The sequence below is a fragment of the Haplochromis burtoni genome, unplaced genomic scaffold, assembly GCF_018398535.1.
Source record: "Haplochromis burtoni strain Fernald_Lab_line unplaced genomic scaffold, NCSU_Asbu1 Contig_365, whole genome shotgun sequence".
In the NCBI taxonomy this organism is placed as follows: domain Eukaryota; kingdom Metazoa; phylum Chordata; class Actinopteri; order Cichliformes; family Cichlidae; genus Haplochromis; species Haplochromis burtoni.
Genome location: NW_024582726.1, coordinates 118,456 through 138,718, shown reverse-complemented (window position 1 = coordinate 138,718; position 20,263 = coordinate 118,456). Strand labels below are relative to the sequence as shown.

General features: G+C 42.6%; 1 protein-coding gene across 2 annotated transcripts in view; it reads left to right on the top strand.

The window, feature by feature from the left end:
- Positions 1–10,431: 10,431 nt before the first annotated feature.
- The window catches only part of LOC102310512 (uncharacterized protein KIAA0895-like), a 44,166-nt gene continuing 34,334 nt past the window's right edge, over positions 10,432–20,263 (top strand). Inside the window, exons 1-5 of one of the 2 annotated variants that reach the window (XM_005943494.3) lie at positions 10,432–10,669; positions 11,257–12,009; positions 12,099–12,242; positions 12,520–12,652; positions 16,268–16,573. In XM_005943494.3, the coding sequence (XP_005943556.1) occupies positions 11,302–12,009; positions 12,099–12,242; positions 12,520–12,652; positions 16,268–16,573 (1,291 nt within the window). In that variant the 5' untranslated portion in view covers positions 10,432–10,669; positions 11,257–11,301. Of the gene's footprint in view, positions 10,670–11,253; positions 12,010–12,098; positions 12,243–12,519; positions 12,653–16,267; positions 16,574–20,263 lie in introns of both variants that reach the window. The other variant, XM_005943495.3, reaches the window with a different exon arrangement.

Sequence of the window (20,263 nt, the reverse complement as noted above, 5' to 3'; positions counted from 1 at the left end):
ATGGAAGTCTAATAATACGCAACTCAAACATTAGGCAACAATTCCTTAAACCTGAATAAACAGAACATAGAATTTAAATAGTAACTAACAAATCACAAATAATCAAGAAACACCAGACAACCCCAAAGCACTCCAAGATGCAAAATAAACCAAAGCATAAGGAACTCGAAATGCTGGGTAGAACTGACCCAGAACCGTGACACTGTTGTTAGAATTTATTTAACATCCTAAGACCCAAACTCTTCCACGGCATGCATTTTTAATTTCTGTTTGATATTTGGACATATTGGGGCCCAATGAATGTAAAAACAGATTTTTAGATTTTTTTTTTTAACCTAATTTTTGTTTCTATGAAAATTGAGCGCCAGATATTTGTTTAAATTTTTGACAGAACAGTAGCAGCATAATGTCCTTGTAAGTGGATATCAGGCCCTTGTAGAGCAAAATTCAGTATTTTGGTCTAAATAACTCAAAATGTGATTTCCACATATGTGGACGCCAGGTCCTAGGAGGTTAATATTACTTTCTACACCAGGATCCTTTTCTACGTAACTGACGGCTGGTAACTGTGCAGGGGCGGATCTAGCAAAGTTTAGCCAGGGGGGCAGGTAGGGCATTAACAGGAAAAGGGGGCACAAAGACATACGTTTCTTTCTTATTCTCATTTAAAATGTCTAGCTTTTATTAAATAATTATCTGAATCTTACACCCAAAGTTTTAATCTCATGTAAAAGGTATAGAAGTCCATTACTGTATATAGTAACTGTTAAGTCAAATATACCCTAGTAAGCTATAGTACTTTTTCCATCTGTGCAGTCTTTAATTTTGTTGAAGAAAGATGTTGAATCTATTTAATTATTCTTGAAAAATAATTTATTTCTGGGCATTTTTTCCACACTGCATCAAATTAAAGTTGATTACGTCGATTAAGCATCATGAGGTGGAGGGTGGGGGGTGGTTCCCTATTATTATTATTTTTTTGCTAGAGAGTTTGCAACCCTATTAGTTAGGTTGCTTAATATTAATAAAAACCAGAATAGGGAGGATGGAGTAGGTTTAAGTTTATTAGATTGATCAGTATTGTTGAACTATGAAATATTTTGGGTGCAGTGTATTTTTTACATACAGATATAACAGAATAGCTTTAGTGTTGTTGTTTATTTAAACTTGAGCATGAACTTATACAAAATGCAGCAAGATATTAAAAAACAGTTTTATTGAATAAAAAATACACTATATCAGATTCATATCGGTATCGGCAGATATCCAAATTTATGATATCAGTATCGGAAATAAAAAAAGTGGTATCGTGCCATCTCTAGTGGTGCCTGTGTAAACTGTAACTGTATTCAATAAAAAGGCTGCAAGGAAGGCTGTTTATTTGAAGTTGGCTAGGAAACAGGTGAGGTGCACTCAGCTCCAAGAGCCTGGTTCCGACCAGCCTCCCTTGCTAGCAAGTAAAATTGATCGATTGCTGTTCGTCTTGCTTCGTTAACGGGAATAAGTCTCTAAACCAGCGGGGCCTGTGGAAGCACAGTGGGGTTTAGTGGGGGGGTTTAAACTTGAGTATGAACTTACACAAAATGCAGCAATATATTAAAAAAACCGTTTTATTGATTAAAAAATACACTATATCGGATTCATATCGGTATCGGCAGATATCCAAATTTATGATATCGGTATCTGTATCAGACATAAAAAATGTCCATCTCTAGTACACACACACACACACACATACACATAGACACACATAAGAATACGGACATAGTTTCAGCTGTGCAAGTTGGATATAATAATCAGAGAAAACCCTGCAGACGGAAGTAAGATACCTATTTAAAAGGTTTTTTACTTTTCTTTCTTTGTAAATGTTATTTTAAATCAAGATCAACAAGATTTAAACCTTAAAGTCAGTGATGATTGTTAATTATGTGGCTACAACTAGATTTATTTAGCGTTTCCTCTCCAGCTAACACAGTTAGTGTTCTTGTTATTTGCATGAAGTCTACCTGTTGTAAACACATAGAGATACAAACCCCGTTCACTGTGTCACCTTAAGCAAAACAGAAAACAAATTTCAAATTTGTTGACTTTGTTCAGTTTCATTTGGAATATATACATTTTCTGAGGCAGAGTAGTGTTTATCAGTGAAAGGCACACATTGGAGAACAGGTTGCAAAGTGCTTGTAAGCAATACAAGGAAAAGTCTCGAAGTCCGTGTGAGAGTGGTCTGAGTGATGGGGCTTACTCAGATCGTGGCTCAGATTGGTGAGGTTGGTGGGCAGGGGTGGGATAGTGTTTATTCTGAATGGCCCAGAGGAAGAAGCTGTTTGTGAATCTGGAGGTGATTGACCTCCAGAAGGCTGCCCTCAGGTCAGCGTCTGCGTAATGGTGGCACGCACAGATGCAGCAGCTTACAGCAGCTCTCCCTATTTGTGCTATTTTTGTCTATTTGTGTGTTTATCGTGTGTTGTACGTTCGTCTACCTACACTACTGTACGTTACAGTTGTCTGGACATATTGGACATCAGTTCCCAAATGGACAAGATAGCGAGACCAACTGGATCTCCATGGATTGTTGTCGGGTCGAACAGGCGACGCAGATGGTGAAGAGAGAGGAAACAAAAGCGAGGCAGCAGGGCTGGACTACTGGCTAGGCTGAGGAAGCAGCTAGAGGAGGGCGATATGACCAAAAATATTTATTACGATATACATTTGAAAATTTGTGATTATATTGTCTAGTGACGACATAATTGACACGAGACAAAATACTTTACAATTCCACAACTTTATTAGTGCAAAAACGCATCATGTATTTTCACTTAAACAAGCAGCTGTTTATGTGCATTAAAGTTATATAAAAATTTAACACTGCAAATGCAAATTCCTTGCTGACAGTTTAACCAAAAGGCATTTCCAGTGGAAACTGGCCGACAGCATAACCATGTATAATATCCACAAAACTTAAAAAGAGGTTATACACACACAATACGGTAATATTATGTTGAAGCACAGTACGTATCACTCCGCGAGGCTCCGCCTACGATAGCCGTAATGCTCCGAAAATCCATCAAGCGGTGCGGCTTCGTAGCTTAGCAAAGTTGTACTACTTACAAACACCAGGTCCATGGTACACAAGACAGACGATTTAGATATACAGCTACGATTAGATATGCAGCTCGTTATGTTTGGGACTGCTGCGTCCTTATCATCACAGAGACATGGCTACCTACACAAATCCCAGATGCCACGTTGCAGCTTGCAGGCCACATACTACACAGATGGGACAGGAATGGTGACTTCGGGAAGAATAGAGGAGGGAGGGCTATGCATGTACGAGAAGGTTGGTATAACAACACTCTCCTGACCTGGAGTTCATGATGGTGAGGTGTAGACACTTTTTCTTGCCCAGAGAGCTAAGTGCTGCAATAATCACGGCAGTCTATATAGCACCGGACGCTAACGTAAACACAGCTTTCCCTCTGCTGCTAAATGCCATCACTTTTCACCAGCGCGTCCACCCTAATGGTGTCCACATCATAGCAGGGGATTTTAATAAGGCAGACCGGAAGAGACTGCAGAGGGTGGTGAACACAGCACAAAGAATCATCGGCTGCCCCCTGCCCTCCTTGTCTGCCATCTACAACTCCCGTTGTCTCAGCAGGGCCACAAACATCTTGAAGGACATTAACTTCCAGCGCCGCTCCGAGCTGGCAGCCAGTATCAGCGGCTCCAACCTGACCGAGTCCTTTGTTCTTGTTTTTCTATTGTGGACTGTACTACTCCACAATGGACAATTTTGCTTTTTATCACATTTTTTACGGCATCTGTGTCCGGAGAGTGCGTGAAGGTCCAACCTCCCATTGTTTACAGCAGGGATCAGCTGTTAGCCCTCGGGGCCTTCGCTGTTCTGCCTACTGCCGAGTGAGCCAACATCCCCCACAAGGTGAGGAGGAAGAGAGGTGGCACTCGGGCTGGGATCGGGCGTTGCAGTAAGGTTAGGAGGTACCAGCCAGCGATTCCATCTGTTATTATGGGCAACGTGAGATCTCTCCCCAATAAAGTGGCTGAATTCGCAGCTCTAACCCGACATCAGAGGAGCTACAGGGAGTGCAGCGTGATGTGCTTCACAGAGTCGTGGCTAACTGCGCCATCTCCGGACTCACACATAAACATCGACGGTTTCCATTTGATTCGGGCCGACAGAACAACGGAGAGTGGTACGAAGAGAGGAGGGGGTCTGGCTGTGTTTGTGAATGATAGATGGTGTAACTCTGGGCATTTATCCATCAAAGAGACGCTATGCTGTAAGGACATTGAGCTGCTAGCAGTTAGCATGAGACCGTACTATCTACCGTGAGAGTTTACACACGTGATTATGATAGCTGTGTATGTCCCGCCCTCTGCTAACGCTAACGCTGCAGCTGCCTGTGAGGTCCTGCGCACTGTAACCAGCAGACTCCAAACACAGCACCCTCAGGCCCTTTTCCTGATCTCTGGGGACTTTAATCACATCTCCTTGTCCTCCACTCTCCCCACCTTCATCCACTACGTCACCTGCCACACCAGAGACAATAAAACATTGGACTTATTGTATGCCAACAGCAAGGAGGCATACAACTCATCACCTCTACCTCCCCTGGGGGGCTCAGATCACAACTAGGGATGGTATCGTTTAGGTTTTATCTGATACCGGTGTCAAACCGGTACTTTAGAACTGGTGCCGGTGCTTAAACGGTGCTCGAACCGGTGCTTAAAGAATGGAGAACACAAACTTTGTCCAAAAACCTCTTATGTTTTTATTTTTAGCAGTCTCTTTATTTCTGCAACACGATAACCAAGTTAGCCTTTTCTGTTGATGCAACATACCTCCTTTGGTTGGAACCGGTGCTTTAACAATGGGAAACACAAACTTTATCCTAAAATCTCTCATGTTTAGCTGTTTTTTTTGTAAAAAGTTAACAATGTTAGCCTTTTCTGCAGCTATAGGGCATAGATGGTATCACTCTTGGCTGGAAGCAGTGCTTAAACAATGGAAAAAACACAAACTTTGTCCAAAAACCTCTCATGTTTAGCTGTTTTTTTGCAAAAAGGTAATCGTATTAGACTCCTCTGGAGCGGCATCGCTCTTGGCTGATGGCATGCCCAGCACAAGAGAAAACTCGTTCAGAAGGCGTTGAGGCTGGGACACACAAGTATTTTTCTGATAGGTCAGATAATTTGGGTAGTGTGTCCCTCTTACTCCACCACCAGGCCACAGGGTCTTGTCCAGAGGGAATTCCTGGCAGTGCATTGTATATTTCAAGCTCCTTCTGTACCTGCTCTGTGATCGAGGGGACTCTACCCGCTTGAGAAGCAGCCTGTTGAAACTCTGTCCTGTTTCTGGACCTTTCTTAGCTGAAAAACTAAAAAAGAAGTGTGAGGTTTGCAAAATAAATAAAGATCAATTTTAGAATGTAGTGGTAGTGGTTGTGTTAGAAAAACTCTGAAATTACATATTTTTCTGGCTTGTCCATGTCTGCATCATCCACCTCGCTGTGTGCTTTGGGGTCCTCGGTGGGAGGCTATGGACACACAGATAGTAAAAGAGCATTCCTTCAACATAGAAACTACGTCATGATGCAAAAGGACAAGATTGTACACATGCAGTGAAAATACTGTGCAACTGCTGCTGTGGCATTTGCAACTGCTGCTTTCTCCAACCTGTCCCAGATGTCAGTAGCTGCCTCACCATCTAGCCTGCCTTTAAAACGTGGGTCCATCATCGTGGCCTCCTTCAGAAATTTCTGAAGGTTTTCATCCTTTAAGTAAAACAAGATATAACATAGGAGCTGATACTGAAAAAAGGTAACCCTATTTTTCATGCGCATTGACATTGTCTGCAAATACCTGATATCTTTTCTGCAGACTACCCCAGACTTTCTCTTTTATTGAAGAGGTGAAAACACTGTCTTCATCACATCGTCTGAAATGTGCCTCCAGCTTGGCCAGGATGGGGATGATTTGGCTGCATGTGGGAGACTTGTCACTTGGCACACACATGGTTGACGTGTACAGGACTTTCATGCACTTAATAAACTTCTCTGCCTTGAAAAATATTCACAATGTTAAAGGTAACTGACGTAATTTAGCTCTTACAAGTGATGCTGATGTCGTTCACTCACTTGTCCTTCTCCATAGGCTTCCTCAGCCGGTGATCCAGAGCAGCTGCCTGGATTGCATCAAACTGCTCCATAAATCTGTCCACCATCAAGAAGAGAGAATTCCAGCGTGTCTTAACTTCAAGAATGACATTATGCTTTGGCAAATCTAAAGCACAGATAGACACAAACATATTTTAAATTACTATAAAAAGGTCATATGAATAACAATACTTCTTGATATGTAACTGCATGTGCTACTTACTCAGGATTGTGTGGCAGCAATTATTTTCCCTCCCAAGTGAAATTGCTCCACAATGTTTGTTATTTCTTTAGCCACAACTGGACCTGTTTGTGACTCATAAACTGCTTCAGTGCTGAGCACATTCTGCTTCATTTTGCCTTTGTAGATGTAGTGAACAGTGACTATGAGGAAATGGTCCTGAGCAACACTGGTCCTTCCATCACAGGTGATAGCGACCTTGTTAACCTGTGCCAAATTCTGGATGAGGTTGCTTTTCTCCACGGAATACCAAGCAGGTATAAGTGTGTTGGATAGATCATCCCTGGATGGGGGCTGATACCTCGGATTAAGGGCAGTGGACATCTCCCTGAATTAAAAAAATAAAAACTAAATTTATAAAAAGAAAGTGTTTTTGACTTGAAATTTAATTCTTTTTTCCATATAAAATAAATAAAACATATAACCCATCTCCCTGAATAAACAGAAAATACATTTGAATTTGAATTAGATTTTTTTTTCTTCCAGATAAAAAAGAAAAAGTAAAAACATATAGCTCACACTTTATTCAAATATAGTTTACCTGTCAACACCTACATTAGTCTGCCCCAGGGCAGCTGTGGCTACAACTGTAGCTTGCCTCCACCAGTGTGTGAATGTGTGTGTGAATGGGTGGATGACTGGGTGTGTAAAGCGCTTTGGGGTCCCTAGGGGGGCTAGTAAAAGCGCTATACAAATACAGGCCATTTACCATTTACTTACATATTTACACCAATAATTTAGAAAAGACTTACAAAGCTAAGCAGCTATGAACATATTAACTTTTACAGTATTATACAGTCTATAAGATACTATTTTTTTTATGTCAGAGTAATACAACATTTTTCACCTGAATGATGGTGACTACTCCGTTGAAAATGGATGGGGATCTTTGACTATAAATTTTGTCACTGCCCTATGAATTTTATCCACTTTTTCTTTGGTCATTTTAGCCTTTTTGGCCAGGGTGAAGGGAGTATCTGCCATCAAACAAGAAGACAGCCGCATGTAACTATGACGGTGTTTGCTAGTTCACCTTACGTGCATTAATTTAATAACGTGGTTAGCCTACTCAACGTAAATTACACATGAACAACATTAAGCTACTGACCCAGAGAAGAACGGCTGCTGCCATCATCATCCGTCATCATTTCTGCTACACTGGCAGGGCTAGGGGCCAGGACTCTACTCTTCAGGTTCTTGGGGGATGTTGCTAACTCCGGGTCCGATAACCAAAGATGGACCGGTCTGTCGGATCAAAGCAGTCCTGTAGCTGGAGGATAGCATCATCTGGAGGGGGTTGTTTCCTTCCTTAGAGTAGGGAGGGATGAGGAGCAGGTGAGGTGGTCATATTGTCTCAGGTGGGGGAGGGGTGTTGCTCTGTAGGTCTGTTTGATGTTGCACATGGTCCAGTGTCCTGTCCCCCCTGATAGAACATGTTGGTGGAATTTGGGGAGTCCCCAGCAATAATATGGACTTCCTCCAGGTGCTTTCTCTGCTGTTTACTAATGGACGTGGCCTCTAGGTCTGGTTAGGGATGGGTATTGATAAGATTTTCACGATTCCGATTCTGTTTAACAATTCGATTCTTTATCGATTCTTTTTAAAAAAGGAGAACACTAAGGTCGATTAGCTTAGAACTTGGTTTTATATCTTCTCTTTGAACAAGATAGAAATTTAGGAGTAACATGGCCTTACAAACCCAGCAGTGAGATCTTAAGAGATCCACAGCCTACGGCTCTTCAATGGGGTGTCACAGGGTCCCCTGGAAAAGAAATTGTAAATGTAAAATAATAAAATAAATATTCTTCTGTAGCAATAACAAAGTATAACATAAATTATTCAGTAGCAATTACACAAGAATATCCAATAATGTTCCTGCCTACAATTAAACACATTCACTTACCGAAAATCGGGGGCATCTGCTGTGGCAAATGGGTGCAAGCCTTTGACCACAAACTTAGTCACTGCTCGGTGACATTCGTCTATCCTGGCCTGAAAGGAGACGCTACCGGTAGACTGCAGCGACAACTGCCAGCATCTGAGCCAGACTCTGTCTGTCTCTCTCATCATGGTCACCTAAACGCACAGTAATGGCAGGTTTTGTAATAAGGCAGATCGCGCTAACATAATATGCACTGTTAGTTAGTTACCGCTGCTGCTGGGTTGAGATTCACGAGTCCGGAGCGGAATTAAAAACACGACATTCATTTAAGGTCATCGCGTGTTATGTGAGAAAATGCTTTTGCATATTCGTAGTGTTTCCTCCCTTAAATGAAATATCTACTTTGCAAGTTGCCCCGTTGTCATCCGTTCTCGTAAAGTATAACCAAACTTTTGAGCGTTTGAGCCGCCATGTTTCCTGCCAGGTAAATGACGCTCCGCAACGTGGTGACGTCATTCGGGGCGACTGGAATCGATAAGGGAATCATTTGCAAAAATGGCAAACAATTCCAAGGAATTCAAACAGTGGAAACCGGTTCTCAACAAGAACCGGTTTTCGATACCCATCCCTAGGTCTGGTGAGCAGTGACTGTCTATAATTCTACTGTTATGGGACCTGTCCTGAAGCACATAAGCACAGAGCACACCACCGTTTTCCTTATGGCAGGGGTGGGCAACTCCATTCCTCAAGGGCCAGTGTCCTGCAGGTTCTAGATATCACCCTGGGTTAACAGGGTTAACCTGAATCACCTGAATTATTTTATTATCAGGCCTCTGGAGAACTTCAAGACGCGTTGAGGAGGTAATTTAGCCATTTAAATCAGCTGTGTTGGACCAAGGACACATCTAAAACCTGCAGGACATCTAAAACCTGCAGGACTCCAGGACTCTTAATTTCTGTAATATTCTGGATATTTATAATTGAGCTATTTGTATATATTAAAGCAATTTCTTACATTTTGTAACTTTGTAATATATTTGCTTAATTTAAATTAGTTCGGTCTGTTACTGTTCTTAATGTCTTGGAGCTTGTGTAACCTTACTTAGGGAACTTAGGGAATAGTAAACCTGGTGTTACTATTGACTTTGGACGCTCATGTTAAATCTCTGGTCCACTCCTGTTTTTATCACTTGAGAAACATTGCTAAGCTGAGTTCCATTGCATCGCGCTCCGAATTAGAAATTGTCATTCATGCATTTGTTTCTTACTATCTCTGATTGGTTTAGTCCATGATAGGGGCATAATGTGTGTCTGTTGTTGACCACAGGGAAGGTTGCATATTTATTTATTTTTTTTGCTACCCGAACAGTTGGTCGCACAGGTGCAACCAAATATTTTTTTTTAGTCGCACCACTGAAAAATTTGGTCGCATTTGATTTTTTATAGGACAAGTATATATTTTCTCTGATTTTAATCTAATTAATTAGGTGCTTCCAAAAGTCTTCCTTTGTTTAAAAGGCTTTGGGATGGCCTGTTGGGCTGTGTTTAAATCCATTCAGTAGTGGCTGTAGCAGTAATTGATATAATCCTCCTGTTGTGTTAATTCCTCCAATATATTAGATATAGGAGATTATAGACAAACTCCAGTATTTACTTGTCAAAAATTACATATAGTTTAGTTTTCTCTCAGTGCCTTGATGAATCTCCTCCTCAGAGTAACATCTTAGGATGCCTCTGATCCAATGTGGAGCAAACGTCCAAAACAAAAAGCTGCACCTCCACAGAGCCCCTGGAAGTCTTGGAAAGTGGCAGTTTTCCTTACATTATCTTTTCGAAGGACTTTACTATCTAATTTGTGAGGGCACAGTGCCTGTCACCATCTTTCATATACAGTCTATGGATTAAGTAGCTTTGTTTTTGCTTGTTGTTGTATTTTCACTTATTCTTCGTTGTTATTGTTTTTAAACTGAATACCGTTATTATTTGTGTGAAGAGAGCTTTCACTATGTAGCTCATGGCTAAGGCTAATGGTGCTTAGTTGTCATAGTTGAGGTAGTTTATAGCTAATTTGTCAGTGGATTCCATCAGGTTCCCGTCCCGTCCCTCTCCGCTTTGTACGTAATGACGCAGGAGAGCGTCATGGACGGCGTACACTGCGTGACGCGTCAAATCTTCCAACTCAACCGCCGCTTCCTGGCCGGCCCAGGCAGCCGCCTCAGGCCCCGCTCCTCACTGAACCGCTATCCGCTTATTATTGTTATCACACCGACTGAAGAGAGCTCCGCTCCGGCTGCGTGGAGCTGCCGCCGGGATGAGTGGACGGAAAGGCTAAAATTTGCACATCCTCCGCAGAAGTCTCGCCGCTTGGTTAGTGTTTGACTTCTTTTTATTTGTTTGGGTAGTTAAAGGCTTGCAGGGAACTGATTTTTTGTATTTGTCTTCCTCCAATAAGAAACGTTACTGTAAAACTCTAATGGCAGCTAACTCCACGGAGAAGCTCTAAACTGCTTATCACAAGTTTTATTGTCGCAGGAGCTGAGCGCTGCCGTTTTCTGTTTTTATTTTTTGTGTGTGCACGGATATCATCTGCTGCCACTCATTGGATCAACTCTCACAGCCCCATTTTCCTGTCCTTTCACACCCAGCAACATGAACACATAGTGGTACACTCACACATTTATCAGTCTCAATGAAGAAGCTGGAAACCTTCATTACATTTGTTTTAAAGGAGTTTAGATACATATGATGATGGGATTTTTGAGTGGTTGGTTTATTGGCTCTTAGTAATAAAACTGGGAATTTATGTTATTTCATTTCATGTTTCCAAATATTATTTTTTCATATATATGGATTTATATGTCCGTATATAGGCTTTATTATATGCTTGTCTATAATAAGAATAATAAGTCTAATAAAATGAGTGGTGTGCATTAATCTTGCTATTGTTAAAGCAGCGCGGGGCTGAGCGAGGTGCAGCCTGAGGAGCAGCTGCTGTGGTGATGGTGTTGGACTTGGGCGCAGTCTTCATGGATCGGGTCGAGGGTGAAAGAAGTGCTGGGGACCTGTTGAAAACAGACGCTCGAGAAGATCCACCCAAAGCTGTTAAAAGGTGCGGCGTCACAAAAAGGGAGATGGTGTCACACAACGGGCTCGCAGCCCCGACGAGCTGCAGCAGCCAGGTAGTACAGAGAAGATCATCAACATCATCATCATCAAAATGCGGGACTGCATCCAGAACGCCACTCCGGAGGCCCCTCAGCCTGGAGGTGACATCCCAGCGCATGAGAGGGTCTCAGGAGCAGATGGTGGACCGGAGGATCCTACAGCCTCCTTGGCGCAGTGGTACGGCTGCCCCCTCCCCCCCGGCTCGTAGCCTGACCAGCCCCAGCCTGGGAGTGAGTGGCTGGATGCGCCGTAGTGAAAGCACCTGCTCTGTGAACTACTCCCTGGGGCTGCGGGGCAGTAAGGGGCAAATGCGACCAGCCACCTCCCTCCCGCATATTGCTAAAGGAGTGGGTGGTTCAACACTCCCTACAGCCACCAGGCCCTGCCTGCTCGTTGCCCTCAGACCTCTAAACTTGGAGCAGGAGAAGCAGGCTTTCTTCCAGTCTGACTACAAGTATGAGCCTCAGTTTGAGTATGCGCAGCCTGAGCCCAGGAGCGTGCTGGACAAGTACAGAGAAGGCTCGGGTCTCTTTCTTGAACAGGTGTGTCACATTCAACCAGTCTAACAGTCAGCTCTGAGCTCATGAGATCATGAGGATGATGATAATGATGATGATGTGTTTAACTGCAGGCAGTTGGGATCATGGAGTGCGTCCTGAGGAAGTTTGGCTCCTATGAGAACTTTGAGGAGGTGACTGGTGGCAGCGTTCTGCCTAAAAGTCAGGTGTGGGCTGCTGTGCGCAAATACCTGCAGAAAGAGGGCTGTGTGGGGGAGGTGAGTGCAGTAGCCAGATTTCAGTATATCTCTGCAGGAAAGACTATATTGTGTCCATTGGCTGAATGCTGAAAATGCTGAAAAAGCAAACAACCCCCCCCAGAAGTGTTTTTGGTGAGACAGTAATGTGACAGAACAGCTGCAGAAGTGACAAGCTAACAGTAAACCTACATCTACAGGATTACTTGAACCCTGTGACTGATTTAGCTGAATGACTTTCCACAAAGCAGCCGATGAGCAAAATCTGATGATTTTGTGTGCGTGTTTGTGTCTCCAGGTTGTTGTGCGTCTATCTGAAGAGCTGCTGTCTCAGGCTGTGATGGTGGTGGAAAGCTGTCGTCCTACTCTGACCATTAACCTATCTGGGGCTCGACAGCACTGGCTGGAGGGAATGCTGAGACATGAGATCGGTAAGCAGATAATAATACGTAAGCTTGGTAGGAGTCTTTCCACATGGTTTCTATTCCCCATAGCAGTTGTGACACAAAGAGGTAATTGATTATTATTATTGTTATTGTTAATATGGCTGACATCATTTATGGTTTATAACAGTGGTCCCCAAATCCCGAGCCATGGAACAGTACCGGGTCTCTGAGTCGTTTGGTACCGGTCCGCGAGAGTTGAGGCTCGGGTGTGAAATTTATGGTTTTCAAACTTTTCATGGTTTTCATCGTTAACTCAGTTTTCCCGGGTCTTTCCCGTGTTGTAGCTGTGCATCTTATTTTGAAAGAAATATTTATGCGTTACCATAGCGACCGGAGAGCATTAAGGGGCAGAGAGGAGGATGTTACTCTCAGTGTTGTTGTCAGGAGGACGCTGCTAATAAAGTTACACATTTACACAGTGAATTCACGTTTATTATTATATGTACAAACTACCAGTTTTTGTCTCGGTCGTATCATTTTATTTTGCTGTATTTATCCGCCACACCGGTCCGTGGCACAAAAAAGGTTGGGTACCGCTGGTTTATTATAAGCTCTAGTCAAATGATTTGATTGAGCTTGAGTTGCAGCTCCCAGAGCAGAAAAATGAAGACTGTTCTAACGTGTCAGAAACTGCCACCAGAGCCTAGCCACGAAAGTGAGTCGGTCCTTAAAGACTCCTGTGTTAAAATACCCAGCCTTACAGCAGAATTAAACATGTGTACACCAATCTATATTTTGGTGTTTATAACAAATTTTCAACTTCATGACAACAGCACGGGGCTGCGTTTTCATACAGTTAGCCTGGCGGTGTCAGAATGGTAGACAACAAACTGACAAATGGTGTCATGCTGGCTATACTTTAATAAATGTCTGTGGTTGAATCAGCAGTCAGTTGCTAAATATCCAGTGGCCTTGAGGTTTCCATTGATGAAGAATGGACCCACTATCGTTGTTACCCCATATACCACACCAAACCATCACTTTTGTTGTTCCAACAGTCTTGGAGGGATCCATCCAATGTGGGTTAGTGTCAGACCAATAGCGGTGGTTTTGTTTGTTAACTTCACCATTCACATAAAAGTTTGCCTCATCACTGAACAAAATCTTCTGCGTGAACTGAGGGTCCTGTTCCAATTTTTGTTTTGCCCATTCTGCAAATTCTGTGCGACAGTTTTCTTGCGTCCACATTTTGGCAAATCCAACACTGAACCAGTTTCACGAAACTTAGCAAGCAGTTTGCTAACTGTAGCATGGGAGATGGGTGGTCTCGTAGGGTGTCTTGCATTGAAATCTGCTGCAATGACCCGGTTACTGCGTTCACCAGATATCAACACAATTTCGATCCGCTCCTCACGTGTTAACCTCTTCGACATGTCAATGGCTGTGAACAAAGAGAAACTTGTAAATAACTCATGAAAGAATAAAGTTACGTTGAAACCAAGCACACCATTGTTTTTCTTGTGACATTACCAATAAGTTTGATGTGTCACATGGCCCTCTTCCTATTGAAAAAACAAAAGTTGTATCCAAGATGGCCGACTTCTAAATGGCCACCATGGTCACCACCCATCTTGAGGAGTTTGCCCCCTCACATATACTAATGTGCCACAAACAGGACTTTAATATCACCAACCATTCCCATGTTATTACGGTGTATCCATTAGGGCTGGGCCATATTATACCGTTCACGATAATACCGGTATAATGTTAGGCAACGATAGGAAAATGAAATATCGCGATAGAATGGGAGTAAAACGCGCATGCGCAGTGCCTTTGTTTTCATACGCACATGGCCGATCGTTGAGTGAAACAGATGAACCAGAATTGGTTTGTAAAAATGGTGCAACTTCAGTGATGTGGAACTGGTTTGGTGTTTGTCCGTCAGATACACAACAAAGCACATTTTTTTGCAGAACATGCAAGCGGCCGTCGTTTGTATTTGTCGGACTAAGATGCTCTTAAATCTGGGAGTAATCTGGGTCCTAAACTCCGTATGCTTCAGGTCAAACAACACTGCAGCATCACTTAGAGTTAAAAACTGTCTAAATTCTTTCATCTTTAATAAAACGATCAGCATTGCTGCTTTACCAGGTGTAACTATAAAGTTTAACTTCCAGGCATCCATGAAAACAAAAGTTATTACATTTAACGGAGTTAGAAGTTAGCAGGAAGCTAGCGGAAGTTAGCTCGCTAGTTTCGCTAGTTACCTAAGCATGATATAGCATGTTCTGACTGAGAGATTTCTGAAAAAAATCAAACGTACAGCTCTGCTATCACTTCCAACATAAATGAAGACAGGAAACTAAACAGCAGTGACGTTTGTAGGGTTACTGAAGTTGGGCTAGCTGGTATATAATGATGTGCTACGTGATCGCTAGCGACACAGCTATGTTAGCATAACATAAACAGTGAAGCTGGAGGACGAACACTAACACTTTTCCACTTATAAAAGTTAACGTGAAGGTTCTCATGGTTAGAGACAAATGCAATCGCATGGCAGGATGCTGTAAACGGACCAAACTTCAGTCAGGAGAACAACTGAGATAATCCATCCACAATACGAGGTTAGTCATTAATATACTGCAACAACATGGGAATAGAGCAGCTGCCAGAGAATTCAACATTAATGAATCAATGGTACAGAAGTGGAGGAAGCAAGAAGAATGAGTTTAATAAAGTTTGATTTATCTGACTGCTTTGTTTCGCTTAATGTGCCTTATAATCCCGTGCACCTTATGGTCCGAAAAATACGTACTGCACACTGCAGTTTAATGTTGCAAAGCACCTCTTTTTAACTTCAGTGGATATTATACATGGTTATGCTCAGGATATGTCAGCCCATTTCTACTGGAAATGCCTTTTGGTTAAACTTTCAGCAAGGAATTTGCATTTGCACTGTTACATTTTTATAAAGCTTTAATGTACATAAAAACCAGCTTCTTGTTTAAGTGAAAATAAATGGAAGGTTGTCTTTTTGCGCTAGTAATGTTGTGGAGTTGTATTTTGTCTCGCATCAATTATATCGTCAGTTATATCGTTATCGCAAATTTTCAAATATATATCGTGATAAATATTTTTGGCCATATCGCCCTGCTCTAGTATCCATATAAATAGCCCACCCTGTATATGTATACAAGTGTGCACATAGCACTGCAGCAGACTGCTGAGGATCTGATTGTTAATAAAGTTGTATGTTCTCTATGTCAAATAAAGTTTGAATTGATGGAGCCTGTGATATTAGGAGTTACAGTGTGCCTGCTCCAAACCCACCCATGTCTGTTCAGAGATTTCCTGCTGTTATGAGAATCTGTTCTTCTCACCGGTCTGCACCTTCGTGCTGATTCCTGAAAGAACCAGATTTTTGCCAGATTACAAATTAATCTGCGGGAGAGTTCAGTGTAATGCCCTCATCAGCCCTGGGCTAAAAAAATCACTGTTACTGTATGCCAGTTAGCATGCTGATAGCATTTGGGTCAAACCACAGTGGTACATCTGACAGAGTGGTTTTTAGATATGTGTTTTATCAAACTACAGCGTGAAGCATGTGCAGACAGCATGGAGGGGCAGCAAAGTGACTGCAGCCGCTTTCCTTCCTCTCAGGCACACATTATCTGCGAGGTGTGAACAACAGCGTGCAGCCATGGGCCACCGCCGAAGGCAGGAAGCAGTTTGGACTTAAACCAGCTAATCCCACAGAGGAGGGCCTGGCCAGCCTGCACAGTGTGCTGCTACGGAAACAGCCCTACCTGTGGCGCGCGGCTCTGCTCTACTACACAGTGTACCACGCCACCAGCATGAGCTTCAGCCAGCTCTTCAGCCACATAGCACGGTTCGTCCAGGACCCGGACGTCCGCTGGGAGTACTGCCTGCGAGCCAAGAGGGGACAGATGGATACCTCGCAGCCCGGTGAGCGTGCACGCACAAACACACACAAAAAACATGCAAAATTAATAGACTTGGCATTTTCCTAGGCAAAACCTATAAGATTGAATGCAATGAAATGTAACAGTATCAGGTTAGGATTTCATGCAGTGATTAACTTTGACTACCGTATTTAGGATTTTTTTTTCTTCTATAATGAGTCTCTCCTGAGTGGGGAAAAGTCTAAAATAACCTGTAATATAATAATATGAACACCGAAACATAAAGCCTGTAATCCAAAAAATGTTCCCAGCGAAAAACTGTGAAAACGTGTTTTCATGATGTTTGTCATATTGAAATGTTTCAGATGATCAAACAAATTTAAATATTAGACAAAGATAACACAAGTAAACACAAATTACAACATCAAGTAACTGTGGTGTATCGCATGTAATCGAGTTCAGTTTCCCAGCCACACCCAGGCCTGATTATCGCCACACCTGTTCACAAACAAAAAAGAGAGTTTCCATGTTCCTCCGGTAGCTGATGGCCTTCAGTTTAAACTGTGCTTCATAAGCGTGTCTCTTTGCCATTCTTCAGGGTTGTTAAAACAACGATGTCCTACATAATGCACATACCTGTCTTTTATACAGGTATTGTGCGTATATACAGTGGGGCAAAAAAGTATTTAGTCAGCCACCGATTGTGCAAGTTCCCCCACTCTAAAATGATGACAGAGGTCAGTAATTTGCACCAGAGGTACACTTCAACTGTGAGAGACAGAATGTGAAAAAAACAAAAATCCATGAATCCACATGGTAGGATTTGTAAAGAATTTATTCGTAAATCAGGGTGGAAAATAAGTATTTGGTCAATAACAAAAATACAACTCAATACTTTGTAACATAACCTTTGTTGGCAATAACAGAGGTCAAACGTTTACTATAGGTCTTTACCAGGTTTGCACACACAGTAGCTGGTATTTTGGCCCATTCCTCCATGCAGATCTTCTCGAGAGCAGTGATGTTTTGGGGCTGTCGCCGAGCAACACGGACTTTCAACTCCCGCCACAGATTTTCTATGGGGTTGAGGTCTGGAGACTGGCTAGGCCACTCCAGGACTTTCAAATGCTTCTTACGGAGCCACTCCTTTGTTGCCCGGGCGGTGTGTTTTGGATCATTGTCATGTTGGAAGACCCAGCCTCGTTTCATCTTCAAAGTTCTCACTGATGGAAGGAGGTTTTGGCTCAAAATCTCACGATACATGGCCCCATTCATTCTGTCCTTAACACGGATCAGTCGTCCTGTCCCCTTGGCAGAAAAACAGCCCCATAGCATGATGTTTCCACCCCCATGCTTCACAGTAGGTATGGTGTTCTTGGGATGCAACTCAGTATTCTTCTTCCTCCAAACACGACGAGTTGAGTTTATACCAAAAAGTTCTACTTTGGTTTCATCTGACCACATGACATTCTCCCAATCCTCTGCTGTATCATCCATGTGCTCTCTGGCAAACTTCAGACGGGCCTGGACATGCACTGGCTTCAGCAGCGGAACACGTCTGGCACTGCGGGATTTGATTCCCTGCCGTTGTAGTGTGTTACTGATGGTGACCTTTGTTACTTTGGTCCCAGCTCTCTGCAGGTCATTCACCAGGTCCCCCCGTGTGGTTCTGGGATCTTTGCTCACCGTTCTCATGATCATTTTGACCCCACGGGATGAGATCTTGCGTGGAGCCCCAGATCGAGGGAGATTATCAGTGGTCTTGTATGTCTTCCATTTTCTGATGATTGCTCCCACAGTTGATTTTTTCACACCAAGCTGCTTGCCTATTGTAGATTCACTCTTCCCAGTCTGGTGCAGGTCTACAATACTTTTCCTGGTGTCCTTCGAAAGCTCTTTGGTCTTGGCCATGGCGGAGTTTGGAGTCTGACTGTTTGAGGCTGTGGACAGGTGTCTTTTATACAGATGATGAGTTCAAACAGGTGCCATTCATACAGGTAACGAGTGGGGGACAGAAAAGCTTCTTACAGAAGACGTTACAGGTCTGTGAGAGCCAGAGATTTTCCTTGTTTGAGGTGACCAAATACTTATTTTCCACCCTGATTTACGAATAAATTCTTTACAAATCCTACCATGTGGATTCATGGATTTTTTTTCACATTCTGTCTCTCACAGTTGAAGTGTACCTCTGGTGCAAATTACTGACCTCTGTCATCATTTTAAGTGGGGGAACTTGCACAATCGGTGGCTGACTAAATACTTTTTTGCCCCACTGTATATACGATCAACGCCCACACTTCACCCTTTAGCGTTCTCATGGTGTTCTCTACTACGTCCTCCTTACAACACACAGGGCGCACTGCGCTATAGGGCGCACCGTACTTTTTGAAGAAAATCTAAGACTTTTAAGTGCGCCTTATGGTTGTGAAAATACGGTAATTGCCCATAGGTGTGAATGTGAATGTGATTGGTTGTTTGTGTCATTGTGTTAGCCCTGTGACAGACTGGCGACCTGTCCAGGGTGTGCCCCGCCTCTCCCTAAGACCGCTGGGATATGCTCCAGCCCCCCCACGACCCTAAAAGGGATACGCGGAAGCAAATGGATGGATGGCTTTCAAGGACTAAAGAGTTAAGAATATTATGGGATATTAGGTTTTCAGAAATAGGATTTTAATAATATCTACATATTAGCCAATTTGCACATATTTCCAAAGTTTAAATGTGAACAATCTGATCATTCAAGTTGAGGTTTTCATAATTCTCATTTTATCAGTTATCTCTGCTGAAAAAGAACCCTAAACTGATATTAATGAAACCAAAAAACCACCACCACAGTCCACAGAGGCATGGTGTAGTTAAGTGCTACACTGACACTTGACAGCTAATCACTAGTGCTGTCAGCGTTACTCTCGTTAAAAAGATCTTAACGCCATAACCGCATTAACAAGCTAACCACACTAACGCGTTGACAGCATGCAGCCCCACGCACGGGGCGACTCGCTAACGGAGATTTGCCGCGTTAATGCGGTTATGGCATTAACGTCATTTTAACGAGAGTAACGCTGACAGCACTAGTAATTAGCTGTGTTAAGTTACATTGGTGTAAAAAGTGTGCGCTCCCTTTCTGATTTCCTATTTTTTTTGTATGTTTGTCACACTTAAATGTTTCAGATAATCAGACAAATTTAAATATTAGACAATGCTAACACAAGTAAACACTAAATGTAGTTTCTAAATGAACGTGTTTATTATCAAGGGGAAAGTCCAAACCTATATAGGGAGTGGCACTGAAAGAAATAAAAACATTTTTCTTGTAACATGTAAAATTAGAAACTTCCTGTCTCAGAGTGATGTTAAAAAACTAGTTTGTGCATTTATACTATCAGGAAGTCCTAAAACCTCCCTGAAAAGCCTTCAGTTAATCCAAAATGCTGCAGCAAGAGTCCTGACAGGGACTAGAAAGAGAGAGCAGATTTCTCCTGTATTGGCTTCCCACATACAAGGTCTTGAATAATCAGGCCGTATCTAACCGTGCCACCCCGTTAGAGCTCTTTGCTCTCAGACTGTAAGCTTACTTGTAATTCCTAGAGTATTTACGAGTATTTTTTGGCAAACAGCAAAATTCATGCTTTTGTCTCATCAGTCCACAGAGTATTTTCCCAAAAGTCTCGGGGATCACCAGAATGTTATCTGGCAGCTTTAGACGTGGCTTTATAACCTTTTATAGCCGGGT